The following is a 19,187-nucleotide window of genomic DNA, read 5'->3' as shown; positions in this document are numbered from 1 at the left end:
TATTTTTTTTAAATAATATTTCGTGATTGTACCACGTTCTTTTATTTAAAAATTAATATATATATATATATATATATGTATATACAAATAGATTTGAATAAAATGAAGTTTATGTACACAATTGAAGGCTTAGATACAACTGTTGTATACTCTGTACAATGTTAAAATCCATAAAAAAATTATGAATTGTGAGTATTGTGTACTCAAGCTCCTATGCTTTGTGTATGTACATGTAATATTATTTATTAATAATCTGGTATTGCGTTAAAGCTGCCAGTCCAGTTTTCCTGAATATTGAATGCCGGATTTGATCTGAAATATTATGTAAATTAATGATGTACTTTCATTAATTTCAATAGTACATTTAAATAACGCGATCATTAGTTGTTATAATTTTGTGATATAACTTACCTTTTCGGAAAACTTTGAAAATCAAGTTAGCATTGGGCTGTCGACCCTTTTGTTGGTTAAAAATGCGCATGCAATATAAATTTTCGTCGGTTAGTGAGTGAATAAATTGTTATCGAAAAAATTAAGACGATCAAAATCACGTGTGACAGACATACAGCAATTAACAAATAAATATAACGAAGGAGCTCCAAAGGAACGCAATTTCCATTTATGAGAATTGTGACTTTATGTTGCAATAGAATATTGCAACCACATAGATGAAGTGTATTTTTATCACTAGAATATATTATTTAGAACAATAAAAAATGAGTAGTAGTAGATGATCTTAATGATAAGTACATACCATGTATGAGGCTATGTTGAAATCAGGTGATCTTGTAATTGTTTTTAAGTACTTAGAAGAAGGCATCTTGATTAAAATATTTTCACAACGTAAACTCATTTATGTACTTAATGATGTTTCTGACACATTGAAGAAACTATGAATGAAAAAGGAATAATTCGACATTTGAACCGTACCAGCTTGTTTAATGTTTAATATCTATTAGATGCTTAAACGCTAATTTAATAGATCATGGCAATACATCATGATAACCAGATTTCCTTTATTTATTTTTATTTCAGATTATTTTCCTTATTCAATGATTCAAGCATAAATTAATTGCACATTTAACAAATAGTAGTAAATTCAAATATAGAATGAAAACAAAAAACCCACGCATACATACACATACCACATTTATTGTCTCCACGTGAAACATTAAGTGACAGAAAGCAACGCAACCGGTTGTTCTATATTCTGTACAGTGATGTTTATTTAAAAAAAAATGTATACACATTGTGTTAATAAGCACAAACCAAGAACTGTTCTTTTTCGATCTTCCGAACTAACGAACTCAATGTATATCCATTTATAAATGGAATTATCGAAATATCTCCGGAATTGCTGAAGATAAGAATATGAATGATAACGAATTAAATTGTCTTTTAATGTGTCCAGAGATTTTACAAATACCAGAGATTTTTACATGATCTCATTGACATATACAAGAGCACACATATGCACGCGCGCGCACACACGCGCGCGCGTTAGAAGAGCCACATTAATCCTTCCAATATCGTATAAAGACCTTCGATGCATTTCGATATCATTGCACACAGTTAATTCGAATAATAAAATGACAATCGTGACATAGTAAACAGATACGAGCATGAATGCAAAAATTAATAATACGCATGCATATAATACTGAAAAGCAGTCACTATAGACTATAAACATTCTTCAAAGTATATCGTAATTTAAAACAATTAAAGTATGCAATTTTTATGAAAGATTACATTGAATTAAAATAATACTCCCTCCACTCGAAAATAAGTGTCTCGTTTACAGGTAATGAAAGAGAGTAGCCAATGTACGGAATGTGAACACCTATTTCGGAATGGAAGTAGCAAATAACATGAAGCGACTAATTAAATTGGCTAATAAATTTCTCTAGAAGATAGAAGCGTGAAATCTCACCTTGCGTATATAGTTGGATTCGATAATCCGAGGGTTGTACTTACAGGACTACCAATGTATTTTCTCACAAACTGCAACAAAGGTAAACAACGAAGTAGTAAGAATTAGTATAAACAATGAGAGATCGTTGCTACTCGATACATACCGAGAGATCGCCGAGAGAAGTGGCACCCATACTAACAGCCATATGAATTGTCAAGTAAAGGCAAAATAGGAGATACAAGATGGAATAGATTGAAATAGCAAATATTACTGCCCAATGATGAGGTAAATCCTCTTGAACCGTGTTTATCACAAAATATATGTTTATAGTTATTACTATTACAGATAATGCTGTCGCAATAATTTTGTTTGCTCTGAAATTGAAAAGTATACTTTAGAAACACTCGACTAGCGCAGGAATGAGTTCAAGGACAGTTACATACAATCCATTTCGAAATTTCCCCATTATCTGAGAGCTACTCGTAAATGCTATAGTCGGTAGAGTTGCAAAAGGTAACTGAAGCGTCATGATAGCATTCAAAATGTCGTTCATTCCAGTTAAATTGTCTATATCGCTAAAAAAGGCTACAAGAAAAGTAGGAACAATAGCAATCATTCGCGTAAAAAGGACTCGCTTCCATCGAGCCCACTGAAGATTCAAGAAACCCTCCATTGCAAATTGTCCTGCGTACGTGCCAGTCATCGTGGAAGACTGACCAGCCGCAAAAATACCTACAGCCCAAATATACATTGCAGCACCGCCAAAGGCACAACCAAGAAATATGCCACCTTTATTAAGATCTACCGAAACGGTGTCATTATTTCTCTGCAATTTACATAATTCGCTATATTAATTGTACATATTAGATTAATAGGATATACCAGAGAAGTACTATACGAGAAGTACTAAGAAGATGATACGATTACTCACGGGAAATGTCTCCGTTCCTATAGTGTAGTTGTTACTCTCGCATAGATCGTGCTAAAATGAAATAAAATGTAATGAAAGAAAATGAAATTTCTATAAAATTACAAGTATTCCGGATTTCACGTTCGATTTTCTACACTTACAACTTTTTCGTTAGTTTTATTATAAAGACCATCTGCAAAAACTGCTACAACAAATACATTTATAACAAAGGAAACGAGCAGCGCTATGCAAGCTTCGACGAAATAATACATATTCGCCTCCTTTACTTTTTTGGGTTCCCTGCGATCGATATCTCTCGACTGAAAATTACAATTGGATAGATTGAAATAACGATTTTATAGATTTTATAGATTTAATAGATTGGCACGAGAAACACGGGCATGCCTAGTTTCTAGAGTTCAGAGAACAGACATTATGTATTTGTAGCTTCTGAATTTTCCTTACCTTAACTAGAGCGCTGTGAAGATATAAATTGTGCGGCATTATAACTGCACCAACAATGCCTACTGCCTGCAGTAACATGTTCCTATCGTAGTCCTTGTACCAGGGTACAAACATTCCTTCTATTACTTCACCTTGTGGAGGAGCAGAAACAACATACTAAGAAGACAATTGAAACAACAAAGATGTAGAGAGCATAGAAATTGTTGCGTCAATTGGTATATTTAATATTTAGTAATAATAATAATGTATAATTTACCTCATAACCAAAAGTAATGGCCATTATCGTAATAAGAAATCCAAAAAAAAATTCTAACTTTCTCAAACCATATTTGTCTAATAATAAAAATGTAAAAGTATCTATTACAGTGATGAGTACACCACCCCAAATAGGTATCCTAAAACGATATGACGAGTACATAACTAAATATATAAGCGAACCAAAGAACAATCATGAGAAAGAAAGTAAACAGAAAAATAAGAATATATTCGATTGAAAATATTTGATTAATATTCGAGTATGCGTTGAATATATTAAGAGGAAAAGGCTCACGCTTTGTTTGTTAATAGCGATAGAGCAATGGCTGTTCCTATGACCTCTTGCATGTCGCTACCAATGATAGCCACCTCTATCATTATCCATAATATTAACCTAGGTATTCTCTTGTATTGCCTATAACACATTTCAGCTAAATGTAAACCTGTTACAACACCCAGCCTAGCGCTTAGCCTTTGCATAATAAGGCCTAAAATCGTTGCACTTAACAATACCCATAATAACTAAAAGGAAAATAAATTTGATAAAAAACAAAACACCGAGTTGGAGAGTTCGATTAGATGCGATGGTAGTACGATTAGAAAACATACCTTATATTTAGCGGTTACTCCGGACTGCAAATCGGATTCTATATTTCCTGGATCCAAATAAGCTATGGACATTAAAAATCCAGGACCCGTAAAGGCCCATAATTTTCTCAAACTGAAGAAACCCTGTAAAAAATTCACTCGATATTAGCGATGCTTGGTAGCGATGAAAATTTGCTTGTTGAAGTTTAAAAACGTTAATCCCAATAAACTACAATACATTACATCGTTCGTCTCCGGTATATGAATTTTTTGATCGGCAAAATATGCTTGATTACTGTTGGGTGCCAAAGAGGTACTTTCGGTCGGTTTAACATTGTTTTGCATTTCCTGTGTTGGCTGATGAGGCATCGCCGTCGTGATCGTTGAATCATTGCTGTGCTCGATAATGCGATTGTTCTGCATGGTGTATCGAGACGCGTCCAAACGCGAATCGTCGGTTCCTGATAACGTTTAAAGTTTCCCAGACACGAAAAGAAGGAGAACGTAAGAACCGACTGAGCTTTATTGGTGTTGGTCGAGTAACGTAACGTGTCAACCGAAAGATGATCGAAAGGCACGAACGTGCCTTATTTAGTTTTCAGGGGATATACAGCTTCTTCGAAATGTAAACTAATAATCTTATTTAAAGTTTGCGTCACCATCGAATTGAAAATTGGCACGTTGCAACTCAAGGGAATCGAAGAAAAAATGTTCGCAACGCGAAGAAAATCCGGGAGTAACAAGAATACGCGAACGAGCCGTGCAACGGTCGCACACCAACTGATACTACCGAGTCGGTACCACTGACGCTGCTCACTGTCGCGATAAACTGGTAAACGCGCAAGATCGCCATCTGTTTTCGTTTCGAGTGTGCCCCTACTTTTATCCTATTCCTGCCAGCTTATTCAATCTGTTTGAGTTGTCGTGTTCCCTCGATACGAATTCTGTGACGGTAATGACCGAATGAAATCGAATCGAATCAAATTTAATTGAATCGAATCGAATCGAATCGAATCGAGTCGAGTCGAGTCGAATCGAATTGAATCGACGAATCGAATCGAATCGAATCAAATCAAATCGAATTGGATCGAATTGGATAGAATTGAATCGAATTGAATCGAATTGAATGGTGGAGGTGTTGGCGTTGGCGACGGCAGGGGTTAGAGTTTGCGGGAATTACCGTTTGAACTTACTGGGACGTAAATGTTGAAATATCACGTATTTGATCACGGTACGATAATAACTGCGCGACGTTGAGCGAGAACTGTCAGGGATTCCCCGTGTACACACGCACAGTACTTGCAAGATCTACTACCGAGTAAAACATGTATATTAGTTCCTATGCGGTACGATCGTTTATGCGATGAAAGGTCGAATTCAAAGTGTTGGAAAAGAAAAGCGTTTTCTTAGGAAAGTTCAAAAGGAATCTACACGATTGAATCGGAGACTAGTAAATTAGTAAGATGAACAGTTGTCGCGTACCACCGGCAGACTGATCGAATGAATTCGTTAATGTTCCCGTGTCCCAATATCGAGAGTTTAATCGACTACGAGATTAGATACACGAGCAGAATATATGCAACGATCGTTCGTCGCACCGGATAATTAGGGTATTTCACTTCGAGAAACCGATTCCATTCCGTGAAATCATAGAGATTCGCGATGGATCCGATGATTCGGAGGCAGCTGTTTTACGCGTGTCGTAAATCATGATTATCGGTGAATCATTGCCACGGTAATTCCACTGTACCAGGAAAATAATCGTCAATGAGAACCCTTGAAATTCATCTATCTCGATACGTCTATCGACTTGTTGACTTTCAACGGAACGAAAATTACGTTATTCGGGAAAATCCTAGAACGAAACTGTGTAAACGTCGTAGCAAGAAACGAGCGAAGGAAGAGAAGAAAGTGCGAGAGAAGAATTTAGAACGACATCAGGGTCGCGACGCGGACGTACCAGCCAGATTCCTCGAAGGCATTATTCTCCCGACGAGAGTGCGCACCCTGTACTGATTTTTCTGATAAGCTACCGGAGTAATTCCCTTTCGATTAGGATCTCTCACGTCCCAAGTTTTCCAATTAAAATTATCAAAAAAGATTAATCTAATCTGCAGATCTGGGAGGGACAATTAACTTAGCGACGTGGGCCAGGGCTACCCTGAGGTATGCTCATCGAGATAAAGTCTCTTGTTATAGGATAAACTCGAACCTTATCGATATAATCGTATACGTGACTGCAATTCGATCGACGATTTTCGATACTTTGGAGGAGATAGTAGGAAGTCGACGCGTCGCGAACCATCGTGAACCATTCCCTTGACACTAATTTCAAACGCGAATCACTTTAAACGGAAAAGCAGAAAAACAGAAAAGCGTACCCGTAAACCAAGTTTACTACGAAAAATCTACTTTCAACTTCTATTGCGACGTTTACGAGGACACTCTGGAAAATTACCGATTTTGCTGTCGTGCCACTCGTAAAGAACGATTACGATGACGTTTGTTTTGTTCGTGGCAGAGAAATAGGGCATTTTCCATCGGAGAGACAGTAATGTCATTTATTCGTACGCAATAAAATGTCCAATCTGGGAAAGCAATCTCGCGTATTCTAATGTGCGTTGTTATGTATGTAGTTATTTGTCATGGATCTTTGATCAACGATACGCAGAAATGTTTGCTCGCGTGCACACGCGAGCGAATGCGTCGAATGCGTCGAATGCGTCGAGGCACGTAAGATTACGCGAATACACAAGTTAATGGGTCGATTAAAATCGGTTTGCCTTTTCCTACGATATCTACACGAAACCATATTTTTTCCTCGAGATAACGCGCGTTCGAAGATCGCGCGGAAAGCTAACCTCCGTATTGCTAATGCTTCAACCGTATCGTCTCAACGAACCGAACAACTTGTTCGCGTTGGATGTCGATTTCGAACAATTCGAAATGTCACGTTGCTTCTATTCCCCTGGTAATTTCTCATGAAATGATGCGCTCCAAGTTCCGTTAACAATAAGAATACGCTCGGATTTCCACAAATTTCATTAGATTCCAAAGTTTACTCGGGTTGCGTCGCACTACACACGTTTTAAATGATCTGCAATTATCGAAATCGTAATATGGAACCACGCTAAATTTTCTGTTGATTTTATTGTGGTTTAATCCGACTGCATAATAAGCGAATAGCTTATGTATATAAATCGATGAAAATTTTCATTCGAATTCAATTATCCGTGCTGCGAAATTCTAGAGTCCCATTCATGGTGGTAATACTTGAAACGCATGCGCACTGAAAATTCGTGTGAAAAAACGTTAGAGTTTCCTTTCTATGAAGATTCAGTGTGCTTGTATATGGACAAGTCATAGGGTGTGGTTTTTCCCACTCGTAAGTCGAATCGGTGATTTAGTCATTAAATACTGCGTCGAGTCGTCTTGATTCCTCTCTGGAGTGACAGCTGGGTAAGAATAATTTTTAGTAGGACTGCTTACATGTATTTATGTACGGTACGTACGCGCGTGCGCATCAACTGTGAACACGTATGATGCGCGCGCGCGTATGTGTGCGATAAATATGCATAGGTACACATGTGTACACTATATTGCCTATCAGTTTATCCGTAATTCATCTGATTTCTAATTTAATTAGTGAATCGGTTTAGTTTTTTTTCTTACTGCTCGAACGGATAATATCGTGAGCGTGGAAAAGGACAACGGCAAAGTCTAAAAGTCGCTCTAAAGAAATTTCTAAACTCGCAAGATAAGGGATTTATCAGTCAGCCATTCGATTCTTACACGATCTCCCAACGAAACGTATTTCACAATCCCCTAAGAGTTGAACATTTCTTCGATTATTGACATTAAAAGAACGTTCCTGAATACATTGTTCTTAGGATAATACATTTCGTCTACTTACCAAGTGAGTTTAAAGACTGTTTCAATGGAATCAACTCCATTCTAATATAAGCGAGTGGTAAAAACTTTTACTTGACAGATACACCGTTCGACTAGGAATAACTACTTACAATAAAGATTTACAGAGTTTATCGCGTAATATTATTTCCTACTACATCACAGATTATTCGTAATACGATAGACTTCAGGATTCGTTAACCGTAAGGTATAAAAGTTACTAACGCAATTACCGTGTATGTGTTATCGCTTCAGAAAAATGTCAAATACTACTGGTAGTTTGGAGCAACAAATTGCAAACTTGCAAATTAATCATGGAGATGGCATTAAGATCGTAAAATCGGGCAAGAAAATTGGGCCAGCAGTGCCACCAAAGCCAAAAAAATCCCAGCCTCAGGTCAGTGAGTTATACACGAGTACTAGAAAGAAATTAATTGCTCGCTGATTTACGATATTCTATGGTTGCTTTTCATGTCTGTCCCATTATTACACGGGCACATTACCCATGGTAAAAAGTTTATTGTATTCGGGACTATTCTGAACTGACCTTTCGTAAAGCAGAAATCTATTTTATCGTATTTGTTTAATTTCAGGTAACGCAAAGTTACACCATAAAGGCAGCATCGGTGCCGTCGTACACTACGGTAATCGACAATTCTGGAACGAACGAGAAATCACAGAATTTTTATGCAAACTCTCCTACTCCGTACACGCCCATAAATGTAGAGAAAAATGATTTCTCATTGTCGTCTACTACAAACGGAAAGGACACGTCGAAACTTTATCAGAATAATGATAATTTTTATGCGCATCAAGGGGAAGAGAAATTCGAACCAAAATACGGATACGAAGAGAAAAATTATTACTCGAACGTTGGAAATTTACCCGCTCCTCAAGTCCCTGCAGAGGATCACTCCAGATCAATAAGAAACGTTGTATACAGCAACATAGATCCTCCAGGGAATGTACAGATCAAACCGGGAGGCAAGACTGAGAAGGATATAATCTACAGTAATATCCAGTGGAATTCGAAACCAGAAAACACATATTGTAATATTCCTGCTGCTCACGGTAGGTAATCGGAGAAATCTCATCCGACAAATGGTAAAAAAGATCGATCGATCGAGAGATTGTAGATTCGGTAGTTACATGGTTAATTTTCAGACGATTTACCACCGCCGCCGGAACCATCGGAATACGTTCCTTGCGTACCTGGTAGTTCTTTTCCTCCGCCACCGGAAGAACTACCACCTCCGCCAAGTCCCGTTTCGTCCAGTTACAGCGAATTGAGACGCGCCACTTATCAGACCGACTTCCCTTCGGACAATTATCCAAACGATATTTACGGGACAAGCTCACAGTCGAGTTCAACGTACGAGTCGATATACGAACCGATCAATCCTAGACCGCCTTCTCAGTTGTCTTGCAATTATTCCATGTATTCCGGTTACGGGTCCGCTACATCGACTCAGCCGCAAGGGAAGGTGTCGCCAGTCAAGGAAGTATGTTTGATAACGAATCGGTCGAAGCTCGATTACGTTTTTGATGAATACCAACGGAAGAATAGACATTCTTTCATCCGTGTTCACTGGTAATTTCTCCGTTTTCGATAAAAAGTATTTCCGTTGTGTGTTGTCAGGTAGACGATTTGATGGACTTATTGGTTCGCGGGGTGGAAGATAACGACGAAGACGATGACATATACGGAATATGCGCGCAATGCGGTCATAAAGTCGAAGGCAAAGGTTGCTCCGCTATGCACAAGGTTTTCCATATCGACTGTTTCTGTTGTTACGTTTGTAAAGTAAACTTGCGGGATAAGCCGTTCTTCTCTTTGGAGAGCAAACCGTATTGCGAGAAGGATTACTTGAATACTTTGGAGAAATGCTGTGTCTGCACTCGACCTATATTCGACAGAATATTAAGAGCTACGGGGAAACCGTATCATCCATCTTGTTTCACGTGCGTGGTTTGCGGTCAAAGTTTGGACAGTATACCATTCACGGTGGATGCTACGAACCAGATACATTGTATACAATGCTTCCACAAGTATGTGATACACGATAGAACCGAAGAATATTTTCCGTCTATCGAGGCAGAGTTGGAAATCATTATTTTTTCTGTTCTAGAAAATTTGCACCGCGTTGTTGCGTGTGTAAACTGCCAATCATGCCAGAGCCTGGTCAGGACGAGACTGTGCGGGTCGTGGCTCTGGATCGTAGTTTTCATATTCAATGTTACAAATGCGAAGACTGTGGGTTGGTCCTGTCTTCCGACTCTGAGGGACGTGGTTGTTATCCTTTGGACGATCACGTGTTGTGTAAAAGTTGCAATGCCACTCGTGTTCAAGCATTGACGTCACACATGACAACAGAATTGTGAATTGGATTGTGAATTCGTGAAACCGTGAACCGCGAACCGCGAACCGCGAATCTTAAAAATACGTGATAATTACTGAGATTTCTCGAGCCATATATTACGATCTGTCGTTCAGCTTTCCTCTAGTTATAGTTGTAAGAGTTTCCTTAATTATAGAGGATAAGTATATTCTTCTAGAACTATTTAGCTTTTTATATGTTTATAATTCTAAAGAATCTTCTAATCGGAATCATTTTATATTTTACACTTTTATTCGTTGTTTAACAGGCGAACATAAATCGCGGCATTAATATTAAAGTCAGAGCGATAAGACTACCTAACTAATAAGACGAAAATTATGTCACTTTCGCACTGCCGTGTCGAGAAGACTCGACGATGTTTCTATCGATTGTATTACGAACAGATTTCTATGTACTACTCTTTTCTTCTTAGGATGTTTTTCCCGAGACAAGTGTGATGAATTAGTAGTTACAATAATGAATAATGTGATTCTAGGAAACGTAGCATATACCGCTAAAACAAAGTATTCGATATATCTAGCGTTTAAGGGAACTGTTTGATTTTATGTGAAACGACATTCACGAAAATGGTACGCGAACGCGTCACGACGTAGAAATTGTGCCATTTATACATTTTCTCTCTCTCTCTCTCTCTCTCTCTCTCTCTCTCTCTCTCTCTCTCTCTCTCTCTCTCTCTCCCCCCCCCCCCCTCTCTTTCTCTCTAGTATATTGGATCCGTTATGTATTTATATTTCTGCTTTACGGTACAATTAAGGCGATGTATCGACGCAAATCTTTTAAATTATATCATTCGCTTATCAAGCGAGAAACTACGTAACTATGCAATAATAGAGAATAATTGTAAAACACATTGCAGGAACGATACCGAATCAATAAAGTATTCTACTTGTTTGATGGAGAGTGTTAGTTTCAATTCCATACTCTTTCTGCTTTTTCGATCGTGTATGTTGCGAAGAAAAAAGTGACGAAATATGGAAGGCGGATCAGAACGAGAAAGGTGAACTCATAAATACGGTATATGTATATTGGAGCATAGTATATTTTACATCTTTAATGAGAGTTTTCTTCATCTTCTTTTTCTTCTTATTATTATTATAATATATTTATATATAATATATATTATTATATATAATACAATATAATAATATATATATATATATATATGTATATAGAGAGAGAGAGATATATATGTACATATATATATCTCTCTGCGTGTATGCGTGTGCACGCGCGCGCGTACTGCTTCTGCTATGCATTCCTTACACGAGCGCGCGCGCGTGTGCGTGTGCGTGTGTGTGTGTGTGTGTGGTGGTGGTGTGTGTGCGCGCGTGTGTATATTTGCAGGAGAGATTCACACTTTTCTTTATTATATGTATACCTTTTCTTTCCTATGTCGTTTTCCATCTATATAATCATGCACGAATAATTGAATTTTCCTTTAAATATATGCATTTTTTATACGTAATATATTTGTTTTATTATCGTTGAGTACTTGGATAATTTTTCGTCGTACAACCTACGTGTCATTTTGTGTATAATTTATGTTTTTTCTTGTTCAATACATCAATTGGAGTGTTTAGACGGTATGCTTTTTCAGATTGAAGATCGCCCCACCGTTTCGTCTAGTTTCGAACGAAGCAAATAGAATAAGAATATTTTTAATTCGATTATTGCGGCTTTCTTCTTGTTTAGGCCATTTCGTATAGTGTCTTACTCGACAGTATTCTGAGCATTTTGGGATTCCGAGAAGAGGAATCAACGAGGAATAAGGTACATAGTTCTCGGTGTATCAAAGAATCGAACAAAAATTTTCGTGAGTTTGACGTAGCGAGAGTGATCCGCAATCGTAGAAAAGCAAACCTCTTGCACACCGTGTTTAATATACATCAACCGTATTCCTATATTCGACTACAGATACCCGCTAATATCTATGTCTTAGACTCCTTTTATATTATACTTTGCGAAGTATATATATATACATATATATATGTATATATATATACATATTATGTTATGTTATGTTATGTTATGTTATGTTATGTTATGTTATGTTATGTTATGTTATGTTATATCATATTATATTATATTATATTATGTTATATTATATTATATTTTATTATATCATATCATATATCATACCATATTATACTTTATATCGTATCAGCACCATTCTACGTTGAATTTAGTACGTGGATGATAAACACAATAAAATCTTGAGATCGTTCCTAACACATTCTCGTCTAGAATCGTTCTAACAAGTACCAAACCGAACATAGAATCGCGCAATTATTCTTGTATAGTTGTATATTATGTATTATGTACGTACGTATGTGTGTCGTGTGCGTGCGCCTGTGCGTATGCGTATATATATGTATAACTCTTAGAATATATACGTACACGCATAGACAGAGGCGCGCGCAGACACGTTATACATATACACGGCACATACATGTATACATGTATGCATTATACGTAGGTATGTATATTTATTGATGTGGTAGACGTGTATAAAATATGCGTGTGTATATAGCGTCCGAGAAAAAGAATCTATGCACTAACGACACACGAATGTCTGACACACGTAACCGTCTGTCTTCTTTTCATAGTATTTTCGTGTTGTTTCTGTAACAACTTGCACTCAATAATCACAGCCACCTATCCAGATTCGTACGACCGATCATTCACGCATTCAAATACACGTTTCATATAGCACTCGCATTTCATATATGTATACCCGTACTCGGTACACGTACCTTTCCTTTCCTTACATTTTACCGTCGATTTATCTATTCTTTATAGAGAGAGTGTGTGTTCGTGTGTATTCGTGTGTGTTCGTGTGTGTGTTTTGGTGTGTAAGTATGTGTGTCCGCGTACGTATGCGTGTATAATATTGCTGAGATATATATATGTATATCCTCCGTGTATCATACATAGAAATAGGTGCCGAAACGAGCTGCTCTGATTTTCCCTTCCGTCCTCTTCTGGTTTCAACTATGAACGATGAACGCACGGCCCGCGTTACAATACAATAATCGTGTTGCAAAACGACCACAATGAGAAAAAGGGGTCACTCGCCTCTCGAATATGCGATCTAAAGTACACGCAGATACCTCCTTTCCATAATTGTCCAGTGCTAATCACGTTTATCCCATTGTGCCCGAGCGGGAGGAGATTACAGAGTTCTGGTGTGCCCCCTCCCTTCCTTCGATCACGGTTCAACTAATCATCCTTTCTCGGATTGAAAATCCTTTCTCTCGTCCAACAGCATACTTTCACACGCTTCGTTATCCGCTGGGTGGTGATGGGCTGCGGTGCCCGTAAATCAATAAATAAATAGAGGAACAACATTCTTCAAACACTTTTTTTCTTATAACAACATTAGAGGCTCTTGGAACGTAACGCAACAAATGTTCAACAATACAATCACGAAAACAAATAGAAGGCACTCTTGCATTTTTTCCTTATTTCGATAAATCAATTTGCTTATTTTTTTTTGTCTTTTTCGTAACGACTCGCAACGGGTAATCTACGCGTTCTAGGCCTTTATATCGTGGTGGTCTATGGTGTGTGTATCGATTCTCGTTAATATACTTTTGTTCTTCCCCTTCTTCTTGTTATCCTTCGACATCGGTAGACATCTTCCGTTCTCGTTCCGTCTCTCGCTCGAATATTTCTCTCTCTCTGTCTCTCGGGTCGACGCGTCGCGAGTTTCGAAGGATAACGCGAAACTCTCTCGCCGCAAACTACTCTTCTTCTTCTTCTTCTTCTCCTTCTCCTTCTCCTTCTTCTTCTTCTTCTTCTTCTTCTTCTTCTTCTTCTTCTTCTTCTCCTTCTTCTTCTTCTTCTTCTTCTTCTTCTTCTTCTTGTCTACCTACTTATTTTTCCCTTCCTTCAATCGTCTTTTCTCTCCTCCTTTTAAATAGACAATAATAGCTACAATATGCGAGATATAAGATAACAAATTTCTCGTTATAGATAAAAGAAATTCACCATCATAACAATTAGGTAGAATATTATTTAACTTCTTTTATATTATAATAATTTAATTATTGTTATTTGCTTGGAAGCTCACAGCCGACACATTTTTTTTTGTTTAATTCATTAATACATATACTTCTTCTTTCATCTTCTTCGTCTTCGTCTTCTTCTTTTACATCTTTTACATCTTTTACATCTTTTACATCTTTTACATCTTTTACATCTTTTACGTCTTTTACTTCTTTTACTTCTTTTACTTCTTTTACTTGTTTTACTTGTTTTTTTTTTGTTCGCATTTGCGTTATTCTTATCGCATTCGTTTGGGTAAGGGCATCCGTTTTTTCTTTTTTTTCGTGTTTTCTCCTACGTTTATTACTGCTTCTTTCAGTGTTCAACGTTACGTTAACAGCTACTACTTTACGATCGTTTCGAATCTTTTGCGCGGAAAATTTGTCCGAGAGAAAAGAACAAAGAGAGTGAGGCGCGTGTAGGTGGGGAGTGGAACGACAAATTAACGACCGCTACCGTTTCGAGAAATGCTTGAGAATATATACCATGGTTCACGGTTACTCTAATTAAAAAACTATAAGTACTGTGTCGCGTAACCATGTTTCAGGTAGAAAATCAAAAATGAGAAACGTGGCAGTGCCTTGAGCAACCGTTTTACGAAACTCAACTATATTCTGCCTCTCTATTACCGTTTCGCAGATTTTTTCCTCCTTTTCTTTTCATTTGTTTGTTTGTTTGTTTATCTTTGAACACATAACGAATCGCTCGTCTTTGTACGATAACAATGTTATTTGTTTGGTTTTCTCTATTCTTTCTCTGCTCTATATCGTTTATATGAATCTTTTTCATCGTCTTCGTCTTCTTCTCTTTATTCTTCTATATATCCACGTCTATCCTACTCTAGCCTTGCTCGTGAGATTCATGGTTTTGCCGAGCCTATCGCGCATATAACGTCAAATACTGCATATGACATAGATTTAAGTAATATAGCGTATCTACAGTATCTATCGAGTCACACACACACATACCCACGACGCACACGCCCACGCCCACGCCCACGACACGCACGCATGCACACACGCTCGACGTCCACGCGCACGCACACGCACATATGCACATACATGCGTGTATGCTATATATATATATATATATATATATGTATACATCACATATGTATGTGCACATGTATACGTGTCCATAGTTTTTCATTTCGTAAATATTCAACTCTTGCAAGAGATAACGTAACCAACTTGAATCTCCTCTACTTCTTATTCGTTCCTTTACTAATTTTTATCTTTCCTATATATCATTTCTCGTAACTAACATAGTAATCCTTAAATATAAATATGTATACATACATGTATATATACGTATATATATGTACGTATATATATGTACGTATGTACGTATATATGTATACATACACATGTGTGTGTATTTATATATAGATATATTTTTTTATAAATGCTTAACAATTTAGTACGTGTGATAATTTATCGAAGAATTAATAATTTACAAGTTCGACCGTCTAGTATACTTGCCATTTCTTTCTCTCTTTTTTTTCTTTTGTTTTTGCATTTAAGAGTGAGATCACAAGAGAAGAATCCTATTTTCTCTTTACACGGATACTTATGCAGCGTTGACGTTTACTCGTTTTCATGCGACAATCCGATAATCGAGGGACACACGAATCGTGTGCGAATTCACCGTCATAAACGTAATTTCGATGAAAAGAAGAACGATGGAAAAAGAAACAAACGGGAAGAAATAGAGGGGATAGGAAAAGAGAACAGAAGAGAGGGAACGGAAAGGAAAGAAAAGGAAAGAAAAGGAAAGAAAAGGAAAGAAAAGAAAAGAAAAGAAAAGAAAAGAAAAGAAAGGAAAAGAAAAGAAAAGAAAAGGAAAGGAAAGGAAAGAAAAAAAAAGCGAACGTCGGTAAGAACGCGTTCGAAGGAACCGTTCAGAGGCTCAGAGCTTGCATCTGATGGCACGCGTCGCTCAACTGATTCTGATCGACAACGGTGGCGGTAGGATGAGTCGAATGAGTCGGATGACCTCTGGGTGTACCCGGTGGTGTGATGGGCATTCTTCCAACGCCCGGAGGAGCGTCTCCGGCACCGCCCAAACTATCCTCGGACACTTTGTTGCCCGTCTGCATGATCCCGTTCACTTTGTACTTGTTCTGCCTGAGGATCGCGCTGCTTTGAGTCGAAGCGGAACTCGAATACTTCTCGGCGGACTTGCGGCCAGCCGACAGAGTAGGAGCGACGGTATACCGACGCTGCTGCTGTTGCTGCTGCTGTTGTTGCTGCTGCTGCTGCTGCTGCTGCTGCTGTTGCTGCTGTTGTTGTTGGCTAGATTGCTGTTGCTGGTGATGCTGCTGCTGGTGGTGCTGATGGTGGTGATGTTGGGACGGGGCTAAGGATGGCTGATAACGGTTCTGCGTCGGAGCATAAAACTGGACCTGGGAGGTGGGTGGTGACAAAGTTGGAAGCGGTCGTGTCATGGGCGAGTACGGGGCTGGCGGTGGGCTGACCGGTTTCTCCGAATTACTATTGTTTTCCGCGACATTTTGCACGGCGTGCGCAGCACCCTGGGAACCGTTGCTGCTGGTTTCATCCTCGACCGCGTTGTAATTTTCGGCGGACCGATTGCCGGAAGAACCGTTCCCCTCCGCCGTCTGTCCGTTGTTGTTATTGTTGTTGTTGTTGTTGCTATTGTTGTTGTTGTTGTTGTTGTTGTTGTTGGCGGCGGCGGCGGCGGTGACGGCGGTATTGGCGTTGGCGTTAGTCCGGTAGGCGTTAGTCGTGTTCTTACGGGTCGAATAGTTGCTCGGCTTGATCGCGTTGTCGAAATACTGTTCGTTCGAGTGATTTCTACGAGCGTTCCCGTAGTCGTTCGCGAAACCTTGCCCGGAAGCGGACGCGGCGAACACCTTCGACTGGGAGGAGTTCAAGTAGCCGGTGTTGTAGGTCTGAGGAGGCGGCGGCGGAGGATTCGCCGCGAAGCCGAGGTTCCCAGACCTCTGCGGACTGTAGTTGTCGGACCTCGGAGCCATGTAGCAAGCCGGAGAGGGTTGTATCGTGGTCGAGCCACCGCCAGCCGGCGTTCTTCGATGATTGTATTGCACGGAGAACCGCGAAGTCATGCCGCTCGAGGAAGAGTACTTGTTGTAGCTTCCGTCCACGTTAGCGTGCTTGTACGACTGCGAGCTACCTAGGTGCGGAGCCTTCGCGAACGACGCCTGATGCGACGACAACGCGATCCCGTGGCTACTTTTCGAGTAACTGTTGCTATGCTGTCCGTTCGCGGGCCCCGACTTCGAGTACTCCCTCGAATTGTAACTTGGTTTGTTCGACGAATCGAATATTTGCTGAGACACCGAGGCAGCCGGAGTCGGCAGCAGGCTAGCACCGCCGGAAGCGTTGTGGTGGAACGGAGCTGTCGTATGCGTGTGAGGAATGTAAACGGTCGCCGGATGATACACGATCGCCCTACAGTGCATCCTATTGCCAGCGCAATCGTCGGTCTCGTTCAAGCACGACTGCGAATTGTACAAGTTCGCGCTGTGTATCGCGATCGGGTGATAATTCGTGTAACGACCAGACACGGGAAATTTCACGGGCATCAAGGACACCATAGGTGCAGATGAACCCGTACCAGCCTGTGTCTCGCTGTGCGGTTGCTCCGAGTGGCTCGACGTCGAACGAGAATCCTACGGTTCAGTTCACAGATATGATAGTTTCAGACGAGTCTCGATCTTTGCACGAATACTAGTGTGCACGCACGCGTCACGAGTCTCCTTTTATCCGTTTCGTTCCCGAGCAACGACGCGTTTCTCGAATTCCAACCAAATAAACACGTCTCAAAGTATGCAGAAGCGAAAACGAAGGCGAAAACGAAGGCGAAAACGAAGGCGAAAACGAAGGCGTAAACGAAGGCGAAAACGAAGGCGAAAACTGAAGCGTTAACGGCAACGATCGTCACAATTATACAATGGCAATGGCTATGGCAATTCTCTAGAATGACAACTGTACAATGACAATGAGAATGATTACGACGATGCGGATGGTAAAAGTAACGATAACGAAAATCAAAAATTTACTAGGTAAAGCGAACCGATTCGTTGGAGGAGTCGGCCTTGTTACTTACCTCTTGCGGCGCACCCTGACCGTCGGACGAAGACGTTTGCTGACACGCGCTCTCCGTAGGGTACAGCAACAGCTGCTGTTCGGTCAACCCCATAGCCGCGTGCGGGGGCGGCGGCGGGTGAGCTCCGGTTGCAAACGAATAGTAAAGATGGTCGACCTGCGACTGAGGTGGACCCGCAGGCACCGGTGGGTGATGATGATGGGGTGGCGGTGCAGCAGGAGCGTAAAAGTGCGTAGCTGTCGGCGGAGCCAGAGAAGGGAGTGGCGCTGGCGGAGGGCCCGTCGGTGGACTGGTTGCTCCCGCCGTCCCGTTATTCCCGCTACCGGAACTGTTGTTACCGGCGCTTGCGTTGTTCTGCGAGTTACTGCTAGGATACAAATACGGAGAAGTTCCAGCTGCGGCCGCCCCTGGGTAATACGTCTCGTACTGCACAGAAAGACGGGATTCGATCATCGTCCGCGTTCGCACACGCCTGTATAGGTAATTTCGGTAACGAAGCATATAAACGAACCTTTCTCGTTTCAACGTTTCATCTATTTCTCGAGAAATGTTCAATTCACCCACCCACCCCCGCCTGTCCGTCCCGACCCGCCCCGTCCACGCCCCGCCC

At 39.9% G+C, this 19,187-nt stretch overlaps 3 protein-coding genes across 10 annotated transcripts in view; 1 reads left to right on the top strand and 2 right to left on the bottom strand.

The window, feature by feature from the left end:
• Window positions 1-18: 18 nt before the first annotated feature.
• Mvl (solute carrier family member malvolio) lies at window positions 19-8,212 on the bottom strand. Of its 5 annotated transcripts, none has more exons than XR_013000073.1 (15): window positions 7,033-7,209; window positions 5,324-5,438; window positions 4,374-4,591; window positions 4,152-4,274; window positions 3,838-4,064; window positions 3,544-3,682; window positions 3,288-3,443; window positions 2,984-3,142; window positions 2,844-2,894; window positions 2,356-2,738; window positions 2,076-2,286; window positions 1,931-2,001; window positions 755-890; window positions 412-687; window positions 19-312 (listed from the first exon to the last, which is right to left on the bottom strand). XR_013000073.1 is itself a non-coding variant. In XM_031990095.2 (13 exons), exons 1-13 carry the CDS (start codon window positions 7,111-7,113, stop codon window positions 246-248), a joined length of 2,001 nt encoding a protein of 666 aa, XP_031845955.2. In that variant the 5' UTR covers window positions 7,114-7,206; the 3' UTR covers window positions 19-245. The 5 variants fall into 5 exon arrangements, 2 of the variants coding, with proteins under 2 accessions (XP_031845955.2, XP_031845959.1); XR_004236167.2 differs by having other exon boundaries at window positions 412-457; XR_004236168.2 differs by lacking the exon at window positions 412-687.
• Window positions 7,423-11,332, top strand: Zyx (lipoma-preferred partner zyxin). 4 transcript variants are annotated; one of them, XM_031990103.2, is made up of 6 exons: window positions 7,423-7,589; window positions 8,295-8,436; window positions 8,657-9,110; window positions 9,204-9,541; window positions 9,679-10,088; window positions 10,169-11,332. In XM_031990103.2, the coding sequence occupies exons 2-6, from the start codon at window positions 8,299-8,301 to the stop codon at window positions 10,419-10,421; spliced, it is 1,593 nt and encodes a 530-aa protein (XP_031845963.1). In that variant the 5' UTR covers window positions 7,423-7,589; window positions 8,295-8,298; the 3' UTR covers window positions 10,422-11,332. The 4 variants fall into 4 exon arrangements, with proteins under 4 accessions (XP_031845963.1, XP_031845962.1, XP_076229987.1 ...); XM_031990102.2 differs by having other exon boundaries at window positions 8,633-9,110; XM_076373872.1 differs by lacking the exon at window positions 7,423-7,589 and adding an exon at window positions 7,623-8,046 and having other exon boundaries at window positions 8,633-9,110.
• Window positions 11,333-14,216: 2,884 nt separating this feature from the next.
• Window positions 14,217-19,187, bottom strand: part of LOC116434359 (uncharacterized) — an 8,079-nt gene continuing 3,108 nt past the window's right edge. The window contains exons 7-8 of the mRNA XM_076373870.1: window positions 18,578-19,003; window positions 14,217-18,140 (exon numbers count right to left, since the gene is read on the bottom strand). Coding sequence (XP_076229985.1) covers window positions 16,386-18,140; window positions 18,578-19,003 — 2,181 coding nt within the window. The 3' untranslated portion in view covers window positions 14,217-16,385. The remainder of the gene's footprint in view (window positions 18,141-18,577; window positions 19,004-19,187) is intronic.

This window comes from Nomia melanderi, chromosome 14 (genome assembly GCF_051020985.1).
Source record: "Nomia melanderi isolate GNS246 chromosome 14, iyNomMela1, whole genome shotgun sequence".
In the NCBI taxonomy this organism is placed as follows: Eukaryota; Metazoa; Arthropoda; class Insecta; order Hymenoptera; family Halictidae; genus Nomia; species Nomia melanderi.
Note: the sequence above shows the minus strand (reverse complement) of the source record. Positions and strands in the feature narration are given on the sequence as shown.

Coding starts and splice junctions, on each gene's coding strand:
- Mvl (XM_031990095.2), bottom strand. CDS start 7,113: ATGAGAAATTACCAGGGGAATAGAAGCAACGTGACATTTCGAATTGTT. Junction 4,592..5,323: donor ATTTCAACATTTACGTCCCA/GTAAGTTCAAAC, acceptor AAACGTTATCAG/GAACCGACGATTCGCGTTTG. Junction 313..1,930: donor AATCCAACTATATACGCAAG/GTGAGATTTCAC, acceptor ATAATATTTCAG/ATCAAATCCGGCATTCAATA.
- Zyx (XM_031990102.2), top strand. CDS start 8,299: ATGTCAAATACTACTGGTAGTTTGGAGCAACAAATTGCAAACTTGCAA. Junction 9,111..9,203: donor TAATATTCCTGCTGCTCACG/GTAGGTAATCGG, acceptor GTTAATTTTCAG/ACGATTTACCACCGCCGCCG. Junction 9,542..9,678: donor AGGTGTCGCCAGTCAAGGAA/GTATGTTTGATA, acceptor GTGTGTTGTCAG/GTAGACGATTTGATGGACTT.